Below are 23,076 nucleotides of genomic sequence, written 5' to 3'. Positions count from 1 at the left end.
TATCAGTGCCTCTCACGGACCGGGTCCAACCAAGGGCAAGGGAGCCAGGGTGTTACGACTCCCAGACTCACAAAGGTCAGACCCTTGTGAAAGACAGCATGTGGGAGAAGGGCAGATAATAATCTGGAGGGGAAGACAAGGGGTACCAAGCCCCCCAGGGAATCGCAATGTATTATAACTTGGATGGGGATCGCGTTGCCAGGTAAAGTACAGGTTAACCAGTCCAGTTTGAATTTCAGACCCACAACCAATATGGGCACATTCTAAGGATGTTTAGCATAAGAACAATATGTCGCAAGGACATTAAACCCATATTCATTGTTTAAAAATCAAATGGAAGCTGATTTTTGTCCTGTATTTTCAGTTGCTAAACCTGACAGCCTTAAATGAAGCCCGTAAAGGAGTTTGAAGCAAAAGAGTAACCTAACCTAATTTAGGATTTAATAAATATATTCTTTATAAAATGAGGACACTTGTAGATTACAGTCAGTAAGTTCAGAGGGTTCGGGGGCACATAAATAAGTTCCAGGCGCATTTAGGCACATTCACAAGGGAAGTCTCCACTGGCCAGGTAACCTTGATGGGGGTGAGAGCCTTGACCGACTCCCACCTGCCTGAGAAGCCCTGAGCCATTTCTGCACTTCCTTGCCTTCCGCTTGGCATAGCCCTTTTCTGTGTACCGGGGCCTTTCATGCCCAATATTTCATTCTGTCCTTCCCGCATTCCCGTGTGGAAAGTAGCTCGCATCATTGTCATTGTGTGGCTGCCGAAAACGAGGCTCAGAGAGGTGCAGCCACCACCCAAGGTCACACAGGGAGGCGGCAGAAGGGCCAAGATGACAACGTAGGTCTGTGTGACTCCAAACATCTTTCCCCTCTTCTCCAGGGCTCTCTGTCCTTCCAGGGGTCCAGTACGTCCAGGCACGTCTATCCATGTTGGGTGCTGGCTGGCAGGTCCAGGTGTGGGGATCAGGAAGGAGCCTGCGGGGGCAGCTGCTGGCCTCGGCTCCTGTCGTATCTCCGCTGGAGCCGGGCATGAAGGTGGTGGACCCTCCTCGCCTCCTGGGCCGTGAAGAAGGAGTCCGCGATGGTGTGCCGCAGGCGGCGGGCGTAGGTCTCCAGGAGGACCGTGGACCAAGCCACCAGCTGCAGGGCCCCCGCGGCCAGGGGCGCGGCCGTGAGGGGGCGCTGGGCGGGCAGCAGCGGGCAGCCGGGCGAGGCGAAGCGGAGCTCCCACTGGAAGGACCTGTGGGCAGAGCGGAAGGGTTTCTCCAGAGGCCGCTGGTTGAAGAGGAAGGGGACGAAGTCCAGGACGGTGTAGGCAGCCTTCGTAAAGCAGAAAAAGGCCACGTCAGCCGACAGGTGCTCTAGCCATTCCCTGCCCCCCACCGCTTGCCGCTTTCAGGGCCCGCTCAACTTTCCCTGCCCTCATCTGCAAAATGGGCACAGAAGCAGTAGGGAGTGAGAACAGAAACACTGTGTCGTGTTGTAGTGGGAATTAAATAAGTTCATCGGCGGATGCCCCAGGTCCCACAGCCTATCCCAGGACTCTGACTTGAAGGTAAGTAAAATTCAATTGCAAGTCAGGGATTTCACGAACCCTCCCCCTTCCCTCAAGAAAATGACTCTATGCCCATCTTCCCATCACCACACTTACATCATACTTGACCATGAGCGTAACGGGCACAGCAGGCAGCTTCTGAGCCCAGTCCACGGCTGCCTGTGCCAGGAGGAAGGCCACGTGGTCTGTGGCCACGGTCACCGCTGTGGCCACCAGGAGCAGGGTGAGCAGCCCCAGCCTTAGTAGACAGCTCAGCAGCTCCCCCTGGGACAGCCTTGGCCAAGCCGCCCTGAGCAGCCAGGCTGGTGGGGAGGCCAGCAGGTGTGTGGCCCCGGCCTCTTCCAGCTGCTGGGCTAACTGCCGTGTGGCGTAGACATTATCAAACCGCAGGTCAGTCAGGTAGCAGTGGAGGTACCGGGCTGAGTTTATCAGGAGTCCCAGCATAAAGAGCCCTGTCACCACCCGCCGGATGCCCAGCGCTGCTGCCTGGGCCAGGGACTCCAGGCCAGAAAAGTCCTCCAGGACCTGCTGAGTGACCTTGAGCATGTGAAGCCGGAAGACAGAGCCATTGCCCTGGGCCTGGAGTGTCAGGCCTCGGCCAGTGGGATTCAGAGCCCTGGACGCTGTGTGTAGCTGGTGAGTGGTGTTGAGAAGACTCTCCAGGGAGCCCTCGGTGACACACCTCAGCACCTGTCCAGCTGCACCCACGTTAGCCAAGACATTGGGCACCACGGTGACAGCCAAGGTGGCAGTACTCCAGGATAGGAGCAGGCGGCGGCCCTGTGCTGTGCCCAGAGTTGGCACGCTGAGTGCAAACAGGCAGCGAGCTGGAGGCACCAGGCCCAGGCCTAGTAAGACCAGGAGGCCACAGAGAGAGGCCACCATGGCCGAGGGCCCCAGAGGATAAAGCAGCGAGGACGCTAGCCAGTGGTGGGCCAGACCTGCAGCAGCAACAGCTAGGGAACCACACAGGAGAAGCTGGATCAACAGCTGGTCATAGCTGGCTGGGACAGGCTGAGAGAAGGCAGCCCAGGCCGCCTGCAGTGGGACAAGGGCCTTGCAGAGCCCCAAGAGCCAGAATCTCCACCTGCACACAAGAAATTGGGGGAATCTTTATCAGGAGGGTGGGGGTTGGGTGTCTGCCCATTGTCTCTGCCCCACAAACTCTTCACCTGCTAACAGGCTCCACCCCGTTAGCCAAAGGAGTGGGCAGTCTTCCCAAGTGGGCCAATTAGAGTAACCCACCCCAGACCCACCTGACCCAAGCTGAACCAATCAGAGCCTTCCCCAGGATTATTCACACTGGAGTTGTCAGGGAAGAACCCAGTTTGTATGCAGTTCCTGAGGATGGGAGGATGCTTGCGTCCATAATCCCAATTTTGTGAGGGCAACTGTCCCAAGGAAATGAAAGAGTCATGAAGAGAGAAGCACAAATAAAAGAGATAGAATGAGAAAGAGAAAAATAAAGACATGTTTCACTATTGGCACTGTGTGACACTGAACATGCCTTCTTTCTAAACCTCAGTGTCTCTTTTATAATTTGGGGGGAGAAGAGAAAGGGAGAGTGGATCTGTTGACCTCTGAGAAACTTATCTATTTTCCTTATATTTATTTATTCAACAAATATTTTTAAATCAACTACTATGTGTCACCCATTGGAGAAACAGGTATGAATAAAGGGATGAGAATCCTTGCCCTTATAGAACTTACACTAAAGAGTGACTGCAGAGGAATAATAAGAAGAGGTTGGCTTCAGGATACATTTTATTGGGAGAGTCAGTAAGATTGACAGACTGATTGGCTGTGGGTGTGAGAGAAAGAGGACCGTGAGGTTTGGTGGCCCGAGCACTGGAAGCATCGAGGTGTCATTTCCTGAGACAGAAAAGTCTATGGTTCAGGCAGGTTTGAGTGAAGTGGGGAGAGGAGGAATTCAGTTGAAAGCCTGAAATTTAAGTTGCCAATTTAGCCTTTCAGTGGAGCTGCTGAGTATGTGGTTGGAAACACGAATCAGGAATTTAGAGGAGAGATCAGGCTAGAGATAGAATGTTGGGTGTTGTTGGTTTATCCATAGTATTTTAAATCAAGGGGCAGGATGAGATTCCTCAAGACGTGTGTTGAGGAGGAGGAGGAGGAGGGAGATCCAAGGACTGAGCCCTTGAACTCTAGGGTTAACAGTTTGGGAGGTGAAGAACCAGCGAAGGAGACCGAGAAACCAGGCAATGTGGTGCTTGAGCAGCCAAGTCATAAAATGTTCCGAGAAGAAGGGAGCGGTCAACTATGTCAAATGCTGCTGGTGGATCAAGAAAGATGCAGTAGCCGTTGGGTGAAATGTGACCAAGAGAATTCACTTAAGATGGAAGAAGCTCTGGCCGGCTTGCAGGTGGGAGGTCCACTAAAGAGGGGGGACAGTGATGAAGGGGAGGCTCCCTGCAGGGATGTTCATGGGTGGCAGGGGGAGACCAAGAGCACAACAGGTGGGGCTGGTCCTAGGAAGAAGCAGGGGCCGTTCGTTCTTACTAGCAGGTGGGAAGGCAGAGGAAATGGGTACAGATGATGGTAGGTGGGCAGGCAAAGTGTGGGCAATTATATATCAGCATCATCAGATATGCACAGAACACTGCAATTGTTAAAGGCACGACTCCAGACTGCCTGGATTCAAATCACCACTCACCATCCGTGTGGCCTTGGCCAGGTTTCTTAACCTCCCTGTACCTCAGTTATCTCATCTATAGAATGGTACAATAAAAGTAATACAGCATAGGGTCATTTTGTGTCTGGCAACTTGTATCATGTTACCTATTGTCTGTTACTAGAGCATCCACCAGGCAGGAACCTGGTCTCTTTTGGCCACTGATATGTCTTAGTGCCTAGAATAGTGCCTGGCATGTAGTGGGCGCTCCCTAAGTATTTATTGACTATAGCATGTTTGCTTCTGTTTGCTCAGAAAGGTCAGCACTGATGGTGAGGATGCCAGAGGAGGCAATGAAAGCTTGAAGATCCAGGAGAAGGTAGTTGTCCAGGAAAGTGGGAAAGTAAATGAATAAAGGAAATGGTGGGCACCATGGAGGACCCACTTGAGGTTAGAGTTAATGAATTATGACCTCCCCAGCTCCTGAAGGCATTTTAACTTGGGACCAAACCACCTCCTACTGTATCATTAGTATTCAAAACCTGGTAGCTGTGAGAATAAATAGCTACTGTAAACAGCATTGGGATGGAAAACCAGTTCTAAGTAATCGGGTGCCAAGGCCTGTGTTGAGTGTGGTCACTAAGGATTTCAGCTGCCATTTATTGAGTGCTTACTCTGAGCCAAGCACAACAGCAAGTCCTACATGAGCACTTCCTCATTAGATTCTCAGTTCAGTCTTACGGACATTGTTATTACTCTCATTCCATAAATGGGAAAACGAGGCTCAACGAGGTGAGGATTTACCCAAAGGCATGCAGCCAGGGAATGGCAGAGCATGAGACCTCGGCGCTACCTCAGATGCCTAATGCTCCCAGTATCCAAGGTCTCCAGACCTACCCGGTCCTGATGAGGTGCGCAGCTGTCCCCTGGAGGGTCCTCATGCCTCCTGAATAGCAGTGGAGCCAGCCAGGAGGCCTTAGGCAGCGGCAGCAGGTGGAGAGGAAGTGTGGGGAATTTCGTCCTCTGAGACTTGGGAAAGCCTGTCACTTCTGCTTTTCTGCCCTTAATTAAGTCCTCCTGGCCGCCTGTCCCGCCCTTCCGGGGCCCACCTCCCAGGAGGTTGGGCAAGCTGCCTCATCCTCCTCGGGTAGGCAGGAGTGGGTAGAAGGTGTGGGAGGAGAGAACGGGCCTTTCCCAAGCAACATCTCTAGTCCTGATAGTCCTGTAACAGGAAGATGGAATTAGTCCCATTTCACAGAGGAGGAAACTGAGGTGCAGGGAAGCCATTCAGCTCATTCGTGGCAGTGCTGGGACTAGAACTCTGCTCAGCTTTCTCTTTCCCTTTCCTTCCACAGTTAGGTATCCCAGGAGCAGCCTGAGCCCACCTCTTAGAGGGTGGGGACCACGGGAGACAACTGGATTTCTGCGAAGACTTTTCTCTAACCATCATTGGCTTTCGTCTTTATCTCCAGCTCCCCTCCTGTCTTTAGGCAAATGGGGACCTGGCTTCAAAGCACAGCTCTGTCCCTCCCTAGCTGTGTGACTTTAAGCAGGTGACCTCATTTCTCTCACTCTTAGTTTCCTCCTCTTAAAAGAGAATAATTGTGATAATAGTTAATATTTATTGAGCACTTGCTTTGCATCTGAACAGTTTATAAATGAATTTATTGAATCCTAGCAACTTACAACCCTTTGTGGTAGGGGCTGTTATTGCTTCCATTTTTCAGTTTAGGAAACTGAGACCCAGAGAGGTAAGTCCCTTAACCAAGCCACTCAGCTGCTAAGAGGCGAAACCATAATTTATACCCCACAGTCCTGTTCCCAAGTCAACTGGTCAACGACCGTTCTCTACTAGTGTGGAGGGAAGGAGTCCTAAGACTCATGAGGACCTTGTGATGCTCTGGCACTGGAAATAGTAGGTGCTCAATAAATGTGTGTTCCCTATATGTGCTAGGCTGCAGTCGTTACCCTGCAGGTACACTTCCAGGCTGTCTTCTCCCAGCACCTCTGTGCTCCATCACTGCCTGTAGGACTGCCTCCTCCAGAAGGCCTCTCCTGAGCCCCCAGGTCCCCAGCCTGCAGGATGGGCTGGTTAGGGGACATTTAAGCTGCATTCCAGACTCTCTGCTGTTTTCCCTTATAAGGACATGGTGCCTGGATCACTTGCCCAGGCCTAAGGAGGATGTCCTGTGGCCCAGATAGGAGAAGTGACACAACTGAATGAGACACTTTGGGCCCACAGGGAGCCTAACATCCTTCCCAGATCACAAACCCCTCCAGGAAGGCAGGCCAGGCACCCAGTGTGCAGAGAACGGGGCACCCAATGGACCAGAGCAGCAAAGGCATGTGCCAGTGGAGCCATCCAGCCAAGGTGAGGGGCACCGCGGTCCAGGTGCAAACAGCGGTGCCCGGCCACGTGGAGACACCTTCACTAAGGGCAGCTTCTACTCTGCTCCAGCTGAAGGTTGAAGCCCCTGGAAAACGAGGCCCAGCATTTCCACATACTGTGTGTGCTGTGTGATCTTGGACAACACACTATCCCTCTCTGAACTTGTGTGGACTCTGCTGTAAGGAAAATATTTCTCGGGTGGCCTTGAGGATTTAGTGAGATAATGTATGCAGAATGCCCAGTAAACAACAGCTCGATGCTCCTGCTTGCTCCTCACCGTGGCTGACAGCTATGCCTGCGTGTGTTCCGGGCTGCTGAGACCTGACCGTACAGGCCTCTGTGATGCCCACTGGGCAAGATCCCTGACCAGGGTCCCCTCACCTGGGAAATTTCAGGGGATGGTGCTGGTTGGAGATGAGCAGCACAGTGCCCTGGAAGACACCAGCATTTGCCCAGTTTCTGCACTGGCATCAGGGAACTGACTGGTTAAGGCCCATGTTGGTCATTGCCCGAAGGCCTCCGGGTGGATGTGTAAGATTTGGGCGGATGGGGGCAATAGCCAGGGAAAGGGCAGAAGATATTTTTGGCTTTTCTCAGCACATGTAGGCAGCCACTTCTGCCTATATAAGGCCGGCTTGACTTCAAGGCCCACAACATCCGGAAGCGGCTTCTGAATCACCAAAATAGAATCAACGTAGTTGAAGGGAATTTCTGCATAGAGGATTCATAGCCATAAGACAGGACAGGAAGAGGAAGTGGTAAACCCTCAGATCTGGAACCAGAATCAGAGGCCCATACACTATGGGAGTCATTGAATTTTACAGCCTGTGGGTGTAGCACGTCACTGCCATGTACTTGATTTGAGAATATGCAGAGGTGGCTGAAATCTTCCCAAATAGACAGTGCTCTCCAATAGAAGCAGAATGGGAACCATTTAAACATTTCTGGCAGCCACTTAAAAAAGTGAAATTAATTTTTTTAAATCCTCACCCGAGGATATTTTTTTCCATTCATTTTCAGAGAGAGAGTAGAAAAGAACAAGGAGAGAGAAAGAGAAAGAGGGAGGAGAGAAAAAGAAACATCGAAGTGAGAGAGACACATCAATTGATCGGTTGCCTCCCGCACTGGGGCCAGGGATCGAACCTGCAACCCAGGTACGTGCCCTTGACCAGAATTGAACCCGCAACCCTTCTGTGCCCAGGCTGACACTCTAACCACTGAGCAATGCTCATGAGGGCGTGACATTGATTTTAATAAAATATTTTACTCAACCTATTATATCCAAAATAATATCCTTTAAACATGTAGTCAATATAAAAAGTGTTAATAGGATATTTTGCATTCACTTTTTTGTACTAAGTTATTAAAATCGGTGTGTGTTTTCTACTGACCGCCCATCTCAATTCCAATTAGCCACACTTGGGTTGCAAGTGGCTACCGTACCCTATAAGGCAGATATAGACCATTTCCAGCACCACAGAAAGTTCTACTGTGAGCGCTGCTCTAGGTCATTAGGAACTGTGAACGAAAGCAAAAATGGACCTTCTAGGTCAGCGGTTCTCAACCTGTGGGTCGCGACCCCTTTGGCGGTCGAACGACCCTTTCACAGGGGTCGCCTAAGACCATCCTGCATATCAGATATTTACATGACGATTCATAACAGTAGCAACATTACAGTTATGCAATAGCAACGAAAATAATTTTATGGTTGGGTCACAACATGAGGAACTGTATTTAAAGGGCCAGAAGGTTGAGAACCACTGTTCTAGGTCATGTTGCTCAGGAGTCATAGACACAAATGCCTTCAGAAGCCAGGAAAGTGCCAGAGTCTAATGCAGGGAGCCAGTGTAGTACATTAAGGAGTGGTGGGAACTGTGGCAAACCAGAGGTTCACCTTCCAACTTAAGTTCTCCCACCACAATTACTCAACTCCAAACAATTGTTGCCAGATAGCAATAAGATCTGGTATTTTCCTTTCCAGGAGAAGCATAAATCCAGGTTTTTTGTTTGTTTTTTTTTAAATATATATATATTTTATTGATTTTTTACAGAGAGGAAGGGAGAGAGATAGTTAGAAACATCGATGAGAGAGAAACATCGATCAGCTGCCTACTGCACATCTCCTACTGGGGATGTGCCCGCAACCCAGGTACATGCCCTTGACCGGAATCGAACCTGGGACCCTTCAGTCCGCAGGCCGACGCTCTATCCACTGAGCCAAACCGGTTTCGGCATAAATCCAGGTTTTAATGTGAAATCTCCTGAATTGAAAATGTTAGCAATAAATTAATAGTTTAAAACTCACGGAAGCGGGGAAGGGGAAGGGGGGGAAGAACCTGTGGGCTGGAGGCAATCCTGGGGACTGCTAGTTTGCAAGCTCTAATATGATCTGAACCTTCCATGACCCCTTTTCTGTTTGCCCTCCACACTCAGTGTTCTCTCTGCCTGTGCTGCCAGAGGTAGACCAGGCGAGGAAACCAGTGTACTAGTATATTTGGGAGCAAAGGGTTCTGGGCAGAGGAAACAGCACGTGCAAAGGCCCTGAGGCAGAAGGTGTTGAGTATGTGGCTGGAGTAGAGCAGAGAGGAGTAAGAAAGTGAGATCAGGGAAATCAATTCTGTGAAACTCCCTTCTCAGGAATTTGGGGCTTTGAAGCTCTTCGATGCCCAGAACAGCAAAAAAAATCTAAAGGGCCAGTGTTGATTAACATTCTTTATTTTATAGCATTTTCAATCAAAAGTACTTGAAATCACAGTTCATCTGGTTATAAGTTCCATGGGTTTCTCTGTGAATGCACTTCTCTCCTGCCCTGTCCCACAGGGAACACACCTTCCCCCACTCCTCACCCCCGGGGCTGTAACTGTGACTAAATACTGACATTCTACTCAGTTGGGAAGGAGCCTGCTTCCAGGGAAACACCCATGACTCACTCCTGCTGTACTGAGGGTGAGTTCAGTCTCTGGGGACTGCCTTCCAGGCCCAGGCTGCTGCTCAGGGAGCCTCATCCCTCGGAGGTACAGGAAGGGGAGAGGGGAGGCTCTGGGGCCCTCGGAGTGCCTTTGCCGGTGCTACGCTCATGCCGGGCCACTCGTTCCACAGACACTTGCTGAGCATCCGCAGGGCCCAGGACTGTGTGGTTCACTGGAGATGCCCAGATACTTCTGCTTGAAGCCAGCAGTGACGGAATCCCCGAGGAGAGCCCGCCAGCCACTGGCTTTCAGGAAGTCTCAGTGGCCCTGTCTGGAAAGGGGATTGTGAGACTTGGCCTGCTTGCGACATGTCACCCTGGCCCTTTGCAAGTCCCCAGTTTCTCTCTTGACTTTCCTCTCCTCCCTGGAAAATATGGTCTTTGCTAATCAAACATCCTTGCCAGTTGGGGTAGGGTTGGAACCAGCTGCGGAGTAAGCAGCAGCCAGCAGCCACACGGGCCTCTGCGGGCCACAGGCAGGTGGGTTCTGGCTGGAGGAGCCATGAGTCACCTGCAAGAGGGCAGGGCCCAGGCTTGGCCCAACTCCAGAAATATGGCCACAGTGAATCAGATTAAACAGGAGAATCATAACAGCTTGGGTAGAGATGTCAGCGGGGGTTCTAGAACTCCCCTGGTGTGCTTGGGAGCTCGGAGAAGCAGGAAGGAGGCTCTGCAAGTCTCCGTGTCCTCAGGAGGCCATCTGTCCCTTCTGACCCCTGCTCCCCTTCCCCCCGGCTCCATGGGTTGAAAATTCCCCTGGCCGCTGGGTTTCAATAGGGGAAATAGTCAAACAACTGGTGCAGAACGGGCACCCGCTGAACTGAACATGTAACAGCTGTGAGCAGCTGGGACAGGTCTCCAAGGAAGGTGGCCCCTAAAGGCAAGATGGTGTGCCCCGAGTGCAACCTACAGTAGTCCGTGGGGAATGTTCCCTGTGCCCTTGGGGATGGATAGATTCCCATCCCAACTGTTCAAGACAAATGCAATTCTAGATTTATTTATTGTTGCTGGAGTTGGGCCCTCTTGCATCCTAACCACATTCCAGCTCAGAGATAAAGGAGCTTGAGATCTGGGAAATATCTGAGTCCTGAGCCGCATGAGCGAGGAGAAGGTGTCCTAGGTGATGAACTTGCTGACCCAAGTGGACCACCGGAGGTTACCCTTGCGTGTTGCCTACTGGATCACAGGGAATTGCTTGATCACCCTGTCTGGTCCTAAGAGCAGGTACTGGTAAAGCCTTCTGGAAGAGCCCGGCCCAGAGTCTCCAAGGAGGACTCAGAGGGCAAGCAAGGTGTCGTTGGCCACCAATGAGGGTGGCTTTCCCGTGACATTGGTTAAGTGGTCTTGGGCCCAGTCCGGGAAGGAGCCCAGCTGGAAGATGGGCTGTGCCCAAGTATTGATGGCCATGTTGAGTATCATGATGCCCATCAGGTTCATCAGGAGGCCTGTCCGCACCTGAAAGAGAACACAGACTCGAGGCCCATTGCGTGCATGGAAAAACCCCAAAGCCATTCACCCAAACCCAGCTCGGTGGATGCCCAAGACCCTCCCATCTTTACACACCCTAGGCTGTCCCTCAAATGTCCTCATTCATTGAGTGGCTTATAGGGGCCAGGTACTGTGCCATGCAGCTGTCATAGGGTCATTTAACCCTGAAAGCAGCCCTATAAGGGTTATTATTATTATTCATATTTTACAGAAGAGGAAAATGAGGCTCAGAGAAGTTGGCTTATTTAAGGCTACACAACTTGAAAATAGTCTGATTTGATCATTAAATCACCTCCCCCCCCCCCCCCCCCCCGCAACAGTTAAGGCTATAATGTTTACTGGGAAGATTTTTTCTCCTGGAAATGTTTACCTCTTCAAATAGCTGGAAAGAGTTGCCCACTTGCTCCCTCCCCAGGCTGACCTCTCATACTATGCAGTCCAAACATGGGCTGAAAACACCTGTTTCCCAGCTCAGTTTTCTGTTTGTTCCACCCTAGCATCCAGCCGTGAGAAAATTACTCCCTTTAGGTTGCTTTTCAAATCGCTTCCTCAGAGCAAGTCTGCTTTAGGGGCTGCCATGCCCTTCCTTAACGCTTCTCTCCTCTTCTCCCACTGCCCCCCACCCCCCGCCCCCGCTTTTTCTTAAATATATTTTTGTTACTTTCAGAGAAGAAAGGAGAGGGAGAGAGATAGAAATATCAATGATGAGAGAGAATCATTAATTGGCTGCCTCCTGCACGCCCCCTACTGGGGATTGAGCCCGCAACCCAGTCATGTGCCCTGATCGGGAATCGAATGGTGATCTCCTGGACTTAGGTTAATGCTCAACCACTGAGCCACACTTGCCAGGCTTCCACTTTCTTTTTTTTTAACAAGACCCTTCTCCAGGCAACTGTAATTGGGGAGAATTTCATTATTTTGCTTTTTCCCCCTTTGCATGTATTTTTAGACTTGCCATCAATGGCATGCATTACTGGTTTTCCATTTACATGTACATTGGTAACTTTTCTTTTTAAATACTGTTATTTAAGGTTTTTTGTTTGTTTGATTTTGCTAATCTTCATCTGAGGAGATTTTGTCATTGATTTTTAGAGAATGTGGAAGGGAGGGAAGGAAGGTGGGGAGAGAAAGAGAGAAGGGAGATGAGAGAGACACATCCATTGGTTGCCTCCCGCTTGCTGCCCCAACCTGGGCTGGTATTGATTTAACCCAGGTGTGACCTTTTGGTGCGTGGGCTGATGCGCCAACCACTGAGCAACACGGTCCAGGGCTCTTATTTAAGTTTTTAAAAAATGTAAGTTGATTTAGTAAAATTGTGAAATGAGTATTTCCCCAGATGGTTCATGGAAAGGGCATAGGCCGGGAAACCGCTGTGCTGGCTGCCTCTGTTCTAGGGAGTCTTAAAGCCCCTGACAAGTGTGGAGGATTAGAAGGAGCCCAAAGCTTTGGGGGAGCTGGGAGGAGGGTGGGGTCTTCCCTCGCCAGGGTCCTGGGAACCTGGCTCAAATGCCTGCTTAGTTCCACTTGAGTTACGTAGTTAGTTAACACCTGTGTGTGACACTCTGTTTGCTCTGGATCGCTTTCTGCCTCTCACTCTGGTTCTCTGGCCACTCATCCTGCTGAGTCCCTGAGCCTGGAAGCCAGCATCCTGAACTGGTTAAGCACATCACCCCTGGGGTGCGCCAGTTTAGGATGAGTTATTTACATTCTGAGCGTCCAAATGCCCCAGGCCCAGGTGGGGGTGGAGGGGGAAGAGGCAGCAGGAGGTAGGAGGAGGGGAGAGGGTGGGAGGGGCGGGTTTAGCAGGGAGCATGGGGAGGAGAGAACACACTGCCCCATAGCTGAGCCCTGCTGAAAGCTGGAAACCCCTCCCCCTCAACTCTGGGGGCTTCTGCCACACTCCTCAGCTGGCCAGGCATTGAGGCCACCCAAGTCCCAGGGTGTGGACTGGCATTTCTCCTCCCTAAAGATGCTGGGCACAGTGCAGTTGGCCCAACAAGCAAGCACAGAGAGGGGAAAGTCCCTTGTCCCCAAAGCAAACTTTGGAAAGCAATCACTTAAGCAGTGTTTCCGGAAGTTGTCTAAACAGCGTGTTTGCTAAAATGTATCTTCCTGGCCTCACTCAGAATGACTTACGTAGAAATTGGGGGATGGTGGCTGGGGGAGCAGGAGTCCTGCCCAGATGCCTAGCCCACCACCTGTGTCCACCCACCTCTCTGGGCTCTGCTAGAAAATGCCCAGACTTGCCTGGCCAGAGTTGCTCAGTGGTTGAGCATCAACCCACGCACCAAGAGGTCGCTGGTTCAATTCCCCATCAGGGCATGTGCCTGGGTTGTGGGCCCCATCTCCAGCAGGGGGCATGCAGGAGGCAGCCAGTTGATGTTGATGTTTCTCTCTCATGGATATTTCTATTTCTCCCGTCATTCCTCTCTCTGAAATCAATAAAAACTTATTTTTTTTAAAAAAAATAAAAGAAGAAGAAGAAAATGCCCAGGCTTACCATGTCTTTGACCAGCAAGTGTCCAGTGGCGAAGGCAATTGAGTTGGGGGGCGTCGAGACCGGGAGCATGAAGGCGTAGGAACAGCCCACTGTGGCAGGGATCATCAGGTACAGGGGGTGCACTTTCAGGCGGATGGCCTGGGCTCAGGAGGGGGTGGTGAGACAAAGACATAAGAGGTAGAGACAGTTGGAGGGAGAACAACACGGAGACAGATTTAGAGACAGAAAGAGAGACAAAGACACGTGGATAGAGAAAGGCAGCGTGAGAGTGCGCAGTCAAGACAAATGAGAAGACAGATGTAGAGACAATGAGAAACCAGATACACGAACACGCAGAAATGAGAGATACGATACACAGAAATGGACAGAAGACGAGAGCCAGACCAAGGGAGAGATGGAGAAGACATTCTCAAGGTTAGTGACATTCTGGGGCCGCACTGCAGGGTCACCAGGGAGGCTGGGCTGGGGAGATGTGCCTAGGACACGCCTCCGATCTGAGCGCGCAGGAGCCACTGAGGCTTGTTAAAGCTCAGCGGGCTGGCCCCCACTTACCCAGAGCTGCTGACTCAGCAGGCCTGGGGTGGCCCCAAGAATCTGCATGTCTGACAAGGTCCCAGGTGAAGCAGATGCTCTAAAATAACAAGCCCTCTTCCTGGTCCTAACAGTTGGAGTCGGGGCCCCTTGGGTTGGGGCCTCACTGGACTTCAGGGATAAGGAGAGCTCAAGATGGCAGCTGTTGGCAAACATTTCCAAACGTCTAAGACTGGGGGTCAAACGTGTCTGTGGGTTGGCCTCCGTCAGTGGGCCACCTCTCTCCAACGACATATTCTGGTGCACTGACCACCAGTGGGCAGTTCCTGTTTTGAGTGTCTGCCCCCTGGTGGTCAGTGCACATCATAGCGACTGGTTGTTCTGCCGTTTGGTCAATTTGCATATTAGCCTTTTATTATATAGGATGCCTAAGTAAGCAAAGAAAAACAAAGTGGTTCAGACGAGTGCCTGGTCTGTCGCTGTTTGCATACAAAGCATATACTCGCAACATTGACTTAATTCCCTAGATGTGGGGTTACGCTGAGGTAATAACACCCCTTTAATTTATTCAAATGTAAAACTCAGGATAATCAGCTTTGAAATCCCAAGTGTAAACTCTTCTTGTCCGTGACATGTTGTTCTTGGCATATGATCCTGGATTCGTTTTGCTGTTTGCATCTTTATTTACACACGAGGTCGAGTTAGGACATTTTTCTCCCCTGGTTTGCGTTTGGTTTTGGGGTCTTGCTAACCTGACACGTGGGTGGGATGGCTTTCTCTGCCTGTCTGTGCTCCGGAACGCTTTGGGCAAGTTGAGAACTCTCTGCTCCTTGAAGGCTCCAGCTCTCACCTCGCCAGCCCTCCAGGACTGGTGACCTTTAAAGCAATAGTTCTCCACAGGGGATGAGTATCCCTCCCAGCGACACTTGGCAATGTCTGAACACATTTGTGATGGTCACGATTTAGAGGGGGCGCTACTGGTATCTAGCGGGTAGGGGCTAGGGGTGCCGCTAAACGCTCTGCTGTGCACAAGGCTGTCCCCACCACTTACCCACATGTCAGTGGTGCCAAGGAGCCCGGGTTTACAGGGAGGCTAGAGCTTTGCTATCATCAGAGTTCCTCCTGTGGTTATTGGACTAGTCAGACTTTCTACTTCTGCTTAATCCAAACCTGGAAATTATATCTTCCTAGAAAACTTTCCAAAGAAGGCCATTTGGTCACTTTAAAAATATTTACTTTGATTATGCATTTTTTTTAAAGAAAAAAACTCCACAGTGTTTTTTCTTGGAATCTGGGTTCTGCCCCATTCACACATTTTGGAAGACAGCAGTGACTCCTGGGGCTGCCTGCGGGAGACCCCGCCAGCAGGGGAGACGTTTCTGACCTGGGTGGTTGGAGGGACGGGTGCTCCTCCTTGCCTCCCCCGCATTCCCAGAAGGGCCCTCACCAGCTCTGACATGACGGGCAGGAAGATGATGATGGTGGCCGTGTTGCTGGCAAACTCGGTGAAGAAGATGACGACGCAGGTGATGATGAAGACGGCCAGCGCGGGAGACACGTTCTCCAGCGGGTGCAGCTGATCGCTGATCCACAACGACAGCCCGGACTGCTGCGGGGGGAGGGGAGGAGCGAGGGCACCTCTTCACACCCAGTCCACCCCAGTGCCACCCCTGAGGGCTGGCCCAGGGGGGAGGGTTGGGATCAATCACAATGATGACAATGATCCCTTCGTAGATGGGGAGTCTGAGGGTCAGCGCGGTTAGTGACATGTCCGAGGTCACACATGGAGCCTGGACTTGAATGAGCATCTCTGCTTCTTGAGCTCTTCTCTGTTTCGTACGCTATAGGCCCGGGACTCAAAGCCTTGGATCCTCAACTAACCCATTTGGTTCTCTAGACAATTCACTTGGGTCTAGCACCCTAAGCTCCAACTTGAATGGGAGAGGGGACTTGGATCCTCCATGATAAATCTCCTCATTCCTCCAATGACAGTAACGAATTAAAATGATATGAACATAAATATTGCACAAAACATTAACCTTGTGATTGTTATCTATTAATATGCATCAAATGTATAATATATAGAAGATATACTCTATATCACATGTCATATAAAACATGTATCAAGTATCTATTAAATATGACACTGTCAATATGATTATAAATAGTAGATATTTATGATCAATAAAAAGGATGTTTATTACAATGATCACACAAACATTAACGCTGTTAACATTGTATTATTCATTATCATAACAATCACCATTAATGTGGCTCTATAGGGTGCGAGACACCTGCATACATTAGCTCCCTGAGTCCTCCCAACCATCCCATGAGGTGGACACTTGTCCCTGCGTCACGGAGGAGCAGTGTGAGCCTGGCAAAGTTTCTGTGATGTCCTCAGTCGCCAAACGTCATGGCTGGGATGCATTTCACACGTAGGGCCATGCGCCTCTGTGAGCTAACGTGCTCCTGCAGAGCTCCCTCGGGAACACCAGTCTGCCACGGCCCCTCTCAGTGAAGGGCATGCCCGGAGCTCACCAGAGCCCAACAGGACGGAGAAAGGACCAGATAGAGCAGTGGTTCCCAACCTTCCTAATGCCACGACCCTTTAATACAGTTCCTCATGTTGTGGTGACCCCCAATTTCATTGTTACAAGCTGAACATAATGAAAGCATAGTGATTAATCACAAAAACAATATGTAATCATATATGTGTTTTCCAATGGTCTTAGGCGACCCCTGTGAAAGGGCCGTTCGACCCCCAAAGGGGTCGCGACCCACAGGTTGAGAACCACTGAGTTAGAGGGTTCCCTCCCTGGCCCCAGACTCCACGCTGCCATCTATCCTGCAGAATCATCCCCAGCTCTTTCCAGGAGTTCTCCAGGAATGACTCCATTTACAAGTGTACGGTATGTATACTTTCCCCAGCTACTCCCTCCTATCATCAAATGTATCCTAAACTACCAGGCGTCCAGAACATCTTCATTAGGACCCCGAAGCCGCAAAGCTGGAGATGTAAAATTTGTGCTCTCTTTTGGCCCCCTGGTGGTGCCATGCAGCAACATCTCAAAAAAACCCACAAGGTCTTGTCTGGCAGGTTGTTTTTTGTTTTCATTTTTAACAAAGATAACAAAACCAGAGGCTTAGATGTTGGCCAAGGCAGAGTTGGGTTGGTCCCCTGCCTTCTAGAATCAAGTGTATGTCTACCACAGCCCTTTTATCACCCCGTGCCATCTGGTACCAATACACTCTGCTTTATCAAAGAAACTATACACATTTCTTTTATGTTTAATAGAAAATCTACTGCTTATCCCAAACTTAAAATTTCATGATGGATTCTAGAACACAGCGCCCTGTTTTTCCATAAATAAAATAGTACACGTGTCCCTACAACTTGCCTTGAAAGAGACTGTGTAAAATTGAGGTTTCTTTGACACCTGCACTGCTTGTCTGATGGCCTAGAAAGTATGGCACATGGCAGCGTCGAGGCCCCCGCTTCTCCCCTGGCCCCGGGCAGCCTTCACAGAAAAAATGGGCCGCTGGTTTTTCCCAGAGGCCACGGCTTTGGCAAAGAGATGGACAGCAGTGTGTGCCATTCAACGGGAAGAGGCTGGAGAGAGGGAATATTAATGACTTGGATGAATGAGAAGTCAAGAACTTCCCAGACCTCTGGGTGACGGGCTTCCAGCCAACATCCCAACGTGGCTCAGCCTCCATAGCCACAGGGGGGTCTGGCAGCCTCGTGAGAGAGGAGAGCCTCCAAGTGCCCGGGGTTCTCTTGGGGACTCCTCAGGGCCTCACCTGCCCACTCCCAGTCCCCTCGGGATCAGCAGCTCTGTTTCCTCGGAACCACAAAGCCCCGCAGTGTCCCGGGACTCTGGGATCAGCAATAGGCAAGGTCAAAGCGGAAAGGCCAGAGGGCGAGGAGAAAGGGCTCTGGAGGGAGACTAAGTCTGTTCTCCATCTTAATCCTTTCTGGCTGTGTCATCCTGGCCAGGTAACTTAACCTCTCTGTGCCTCAGTGTCCTTATCTGTAAAATGGGGATATAACAGTACTTGTCCCAGATGGTTATTATTGGAAGAAAAAGAGCTCATCCCTAAAGCATTTAGTGAAGGGCTTGGGCATCCATGCCCAGGGCATGCCAGCTGTCATTCGTAGCACCAAGTCAGGATATGCCAGAGGCGGCAGAACACTCAGAAATCACCCAGGGCAGTGGTTGTCAAGTTGTGTCGCTACCATCCTCGGAAATGCCAAGAGGGGCCTGAGGTCATGTTGCAGGATGGGAGAGGGAGGCTGAGCAGGCAGGACGGTGCTCCCCTCTTCCTCCTCCTGTCCTGCTTCCACCAGGCCCCCTTCTAGATCTCTGTGATAACAGTACGGTCGCATCTTACAAGGAGGGTGTTATGGTCTAAGTCAGTGGTTCTCAACCTTGGCTGCACATTAGAATCACCTGGGAATCTTTGAAAAATCCTGATTTCTGGGCCTCATCCTCCGGAAATTCTGTTTCTTTGTTACTAATGTTGTGGCCCCACCCCATAACAAAGAAACAGAATTTCCGGAGGATGGGGCCCAGAAATCAGGATTTTAAAAAGATTCCCAGGTGATTCTAATGTGCAGCCAAGGTTGAGAACCACTGCTCTAAGTGAAATGCTTAACGTTGAAACCTCAATGGAAAACACCCTTGAAAATCTCTTACAACACTCATAGCACATAGTAGGTTCAGCTGTGGGTGTGCAACTCTGTATAATAATTCTTAGGTAGAGAGAGCCAGTGAATGTGATTAAAAGAAGGAAACAAGAGAAGGCTGCATACATGAGGTGAACATTCATACCAGGGTACCGCTCTGGCCCTCGATTTCTTCAAGGGGCTGTGGTAAGGATTAAACAAGCACTCGTAGAAATAGTTCCGGTGTCACAGTAAGCCCTGCATGTGATTTATTTTTAGTTATTTTACTTAACAACACTTACTTTGTGTTTACTCTGTGCTGGGCTCACTTGTAAGCATTTTGCGAACATTAACCTATTTAATCTTCATGGCAACCCCAGGAGGTAAGGAGTAGAATTCTCTCCATTTTTGAGGTTGAAGAAACTGGGGCACCAAGAAGATGTGATTTGCCAATTAGGTCAGATGGCTTGCCCCAGGATTGGAATTTTGAGCTCACAGTCTGGCTGGTAAGCACCTCAGTGGCTACTTTCTCCAATTAAACTAACAACAACAACAACAACAACAACAAACATCCTCTCTGGCAGGAAATGAGGGACCGGGAAGAAGACCATGTGTCTACTCCGCTCTGAGGGGATGGAGCCTCAATCCCCTCAACATATTTGTAGAGAAGTTCGTTGTGGTGGAGACTAAAAGACTACACACAAAGGTGCCAGGGTCAGGCCGGGTTTTTATCCATGCGGCGGTAAGATTAGAACAACAACAAAAGCGGTGAGGTGGATAGTGGCCCCCGTGTTAGCACCAGGTGGGTATGCATCACCCCTCTCCGGGCACTTTCCATACATCCATCTTGTCATCAGTCCTCAAAACCGCCCCTCTGCTAGGTCCTGTCCAGCTAATGTGTATTCAGTGAGCAGGGGACACGCGGATAAGACAGATATGATTCTTGCCCTCGCAGAGCTTATATTCTAGCAAGAGAGACACCTGTAAACAAACAAATGACCGGGATCCTTTGAGGGGCAGACGCAGTGTGAGCAGAGGGGTAAGAGGGAGAGGGGCTGTGTTGGTGGGGAGACTCCTTTAGATACGCTGGCCGGGAGGCCCCTTCTGTGGTGGTGACCTTGGAGCTGAGACCTGAAGGGTGAGGACCCCGAGATCTCAGGGGGAGCAATTGGTGGGCAGAAAGCCATCCGGAGGTCCTGGGTGCGAATGAACATGGTGTGGCTGAGGAATGCTGAGGAGGCAGTGGGACTGGCGTGGGGCGGATGAGAGGAGACAGATGGGAGCCGACGGGGCTTGTGGGTAGGCCAGTGGGAGCCTTCAGCCTGGAGTCTAAATGCAGGGGGCGCCATGGATTTAGTCTGAAGCAGGAGAAAGCTGGTGAGAACACTAAGTTGGTGTAAGCGAGTTGCCCAAGTTCAGAGTAAGCCCTGGGATCTGATTCCAGCCCTGCGGAGCCAGCATGTGGGAGTCCGCACAGCCAGGCTCACCCTGGGTCCCATCCAGGGGCCTCTAAGCCACAGGAGGCCACTGTGGCCTGGCAAGGGCACTGGGCAGGGACGAGGGAGCAGGAAGTGCCGTGAGCATTCTGGTCCCTCCGGGGCAGGCTGTGCCGCCTGGGGAGGGAATGGAACCAGCAGGAGCTGGGGGAAAGGGGCAGCTGCTACACAAAGCCCTCCTTGAACAGAAATCCCAGCCTGCTGCCTGGGGCCGGGCCGGGGGCCAGACTGGCCTCCCAGCATGCTCAGCGGTCCTGCAGCCCAGCCCCCCCTGAAAGAGCTCTGAGCTCAGAGAAGCCTCTGGGGTGTGGGGTCACCCTGTGCCTCCTCCCTCGGGGTCAGAATAGGTGCATCTCAGTAAACATGTTTTTCCACAGAGTTGCTCAGGGTGAGAACCTCTGTGTCATCCTTGATCCTGAATTCCCCTCTTCCCCAACATCCCTCATAATAACCAGCTATGTTGGCTATGCTCTAAGTTCTCCGTATGAATAGGCTCACTTAATAATTGCAACAACTCTATGAGATGGAATCTGTGTGTGTGTGTGTTTTAATATGTTTTTATTGATTTCAGAGAGGAAGGGAGAGGGAGAGATGGAAACATCAACGATGAGAGAGAACCATTGATCAGCTGCCTCCTGCATGCCCCCCACTGGGGATCAAGCCCGTAACCCGGGCATGTGCCCTTGACTGGAATCAAACCTGGGACCCTTCAGTCCACAAGCTGATGCTCTATCCACTGAGCCAAACCAGCTAGGGCTAATATTTTTCATTTTTTATTTTTATTTTTTTTGAGAGAGAGACCGATTTGTTGTTCCAATTATGTATGCACTCACTGGTTGCTTGTAATTACCCTGACTGGATATCGAACCTGCAACCTTGATGTATTGGGACAATGCTCCAACCAACTGAGCTACCTGGCCAGGTGAGCTGGGATCCATTTGAATTCCTATTTTGTAGATGAGGACACGGAGGCACAGAGCTAAGAGGTAGATGATATGAGACTCTAACCGGATGGCCTGGTTCCACAGCCCACGCTTTCTCCCACTGCATTGCATGGTCCTCTTAAGACCTGGATAGCATGTCACTTCCTCTGGGAAGCCTTCCTTAATACAGCTCCAGTAGAAGACAGTAGTGAAAAGAATCAGAGAGACACCAGTTCAAAACCCAGCTCTGCTACCAATGAGCTGTGTTACCTAGAGTCAGGCAGTTAACCTCTCTGGTCTTTGGGATTCCTTAAAAGGAGACAACAACAGTACCTTTTCTCATCCATCCCTTTGCTCTTTTTGAAATCTGTACCATTGTAACTGTGTTATTTATTGGGGGGGAAAGAATAAAATGAAAACATAGTTTGCAGAAAAAGAGTTGCTGTGTGGAGAACCTAAGTGTGCTACCCAGACCGCCTTCCCTGAAGGCCTTGTTGCCCCAGCGCAGGGAGTGCGGGCAGCGGGCAGCCTGCACTGCCAGCCCCTGACCCCAGGCTACCTTGCCCAAGGTCACCCCTGCTCCCGGGAGGCCATGTCCACAGATGCCGGAGGGAAGCCAGGGTGGAAAGGCCTGGCCATCCCTGACCAACGGGGTCAGCTTGGCACTCTCTGTGGGGTGGGTAGAAGCTTCGCAGGTCTGCCTCGCAGCTGTATTGCGACCCCTCAAGGTCACCGAATGACCTCAGAGCCTGCTTCCGGGAAGCAAAACCTGCACTGAGCGTGGCCTGAGGATGCACAGTGCCTCCTCAGCACTTCCTGTTTGCTATGGATTGCACCAGTATGTCTTCTTCAATGACTCCCAACAACCCCAGAGTAAGAACTTCGAGCCGATTCACAGAGAGAAAACTGGTGCCCAGGGAGGTTAAGGAACTTGCCCAAAGGGCCCCCGAAAGGGGTGATAGAACTGAGATTTGAATCCAGGTACTCAGGTCCCAGACCTGGGCTTCTGACTGGTGTATACCTTAATGGCTGACTTGCACTGTAACACTTCGAACCTGAAATTTTAAATTGAATTTAAAAAGAGAGCAATCTGAGGAGTTGTTTCAGGTTTCCATTACCTTAATTTCAGATTGACCTTTAGCTGGGTGTGGTTTTAAATGCATGGGCTTACAGGGAGGGATTTGGGAGGTGGGGGGCATAGCAGCAGCAGCTATGGGTTCAAATCCTGGCTCTGCCACCTGTCTGCACAAACACAGGCACACTATTTAGCTTCAGGTGCCCCTGTTTCCTCATCTTTGAAATGGGGCAGCAATAATAGCATTTCCTTCAGTGGTGTTTATGAAGATGAACAAAGTCAGTATTTGCAAAGTGCTTCAAGCAGTGCCTGGCACTTGGGAAGTCCTGGAAACTGAGCCATTAGGAGCCTGGACTCTGAAATTACATCGACAGGAGTTTGAACCTCAGCTCCTAAGCAGAGTGTGATGTTATGATCTTAAGAGGGTTGCTTAATTTTTCCTATTTGCTATGGATTGCGTCGGCATATCTTTAATTACTCCCAACAACCCCACAGAGGAAGAACTTTGAGCCTCGGTTTTCCTACCTGGAAAATGGGGGTAAAATATTACCTAGACCGTAGGGTCCTGTGAGGGGCCAGTGAGGTAATACACTATGACACATGGTGGACACTGAGGCTGCACTTCCTCTGAGCAGGGCCGACGCCCCCGAGCGTGAGCGCCTCCTGGAAATCCTGCACCCTCGGTGCCTCGCTCGCCTCACTCTAGTCCCAGCCCTGCCTCTGAGCTCACAGAACCCTCTAGAATAACATTAATGACTAATTGAATAAATAGTATTAAAAGTACCTAACATTTATATCATAGTGGCTAAGAGCATACACTCTAGAGTCAAACTTCCTGGATCGTAATC

The 23,076-nt window shown here is 50.6% G+C and overlaps 2 protein-coding genes and 1 long non-coding RNA gene across 5 annotated transcripts in view; 1 reads left to right on the top strand and 2 right to left on the bottom strand.

Moving 5' to 3' along the window:
• Positions 1-513: 513 nt before the first annotated feature.
• OCSTAMP (osteoclast stimulatory transmembrane protein) lies at positions 514-5,130 on the bottom strand. Its single transcript, XM_059704931.1, is given in 5 exon segments — positions 514-898; positions 901-971; positions 974-1,325; positions 1,657-2,647; positions 5,087-5,130. Coding segments are annotated over 5 exon segments (1,653 nt in total). The 3' UTR covers positions 514-703.
• A 4,145-nt stretch (positions 5,131-9,275) lies between these two features.
• Positions 9,276-23,076, bottom strand: part of SLC13A3 (solute carrier family 13 member 3) — a 68,539-nt gene continuing 54,738 nt past the window's right edge. Inside the window, exons 11-13 of one of the 3 annotated variants that reach the window (XM_059706863.1) lie at positions 15,513-15,674; positions 13,535-13,672; positions 9,276-11,001 (exon numbers count right to left, since the gene is read on the bottom strand). In XM_059706863.1, the coding sequence (XP_059562846.1) occupies positions 10,822-11,001; positions 13,535-13,672; positions 15,513-15,674 (480 nt within the window). In that variant the 3' untranslated portion in view covers positions 9,276-10,821. The remainder of the gene's footprint in view (positions 11,002-13,534; positions 13,673-15,512; positions 15,675-23,076) is intronic. The other 2 variants (XM_059706864.1, XM_059706865.1) reach the window with 2 other exon arrangements.
• Positions 10,366-23,076, top strand: part of LOC132239867 (uncharacterized) — a 566,058-nt gene continuing 553,347 nt past the window's right edge. The window contains exon 1 of the long non-coding RNA XR_009454173.1: positions 10,366-10,436. This is a non-coding gene — a long non-coding RNA (uncharacterized LOC132239867). The remainder of the gene's footprint in view (positions 10,437-23,076) is intronic.

Source organism: Myotis daubentonii, chromosome 8 (genome assembly GCF_963259705.1).
Source record: "Myotis daubentonii chromosome 8, mMyoDau2.1, whole genome shotgun sequence".
NCBI lineage: Eukaryota > Metazoa > Chordata > Mammalia > Chiroptera > Vespertilionidae > Myotis > Myotis daubentonii.
This window is presented reverse-complemented; position numbering and strand designations above follow the sequence as displayed.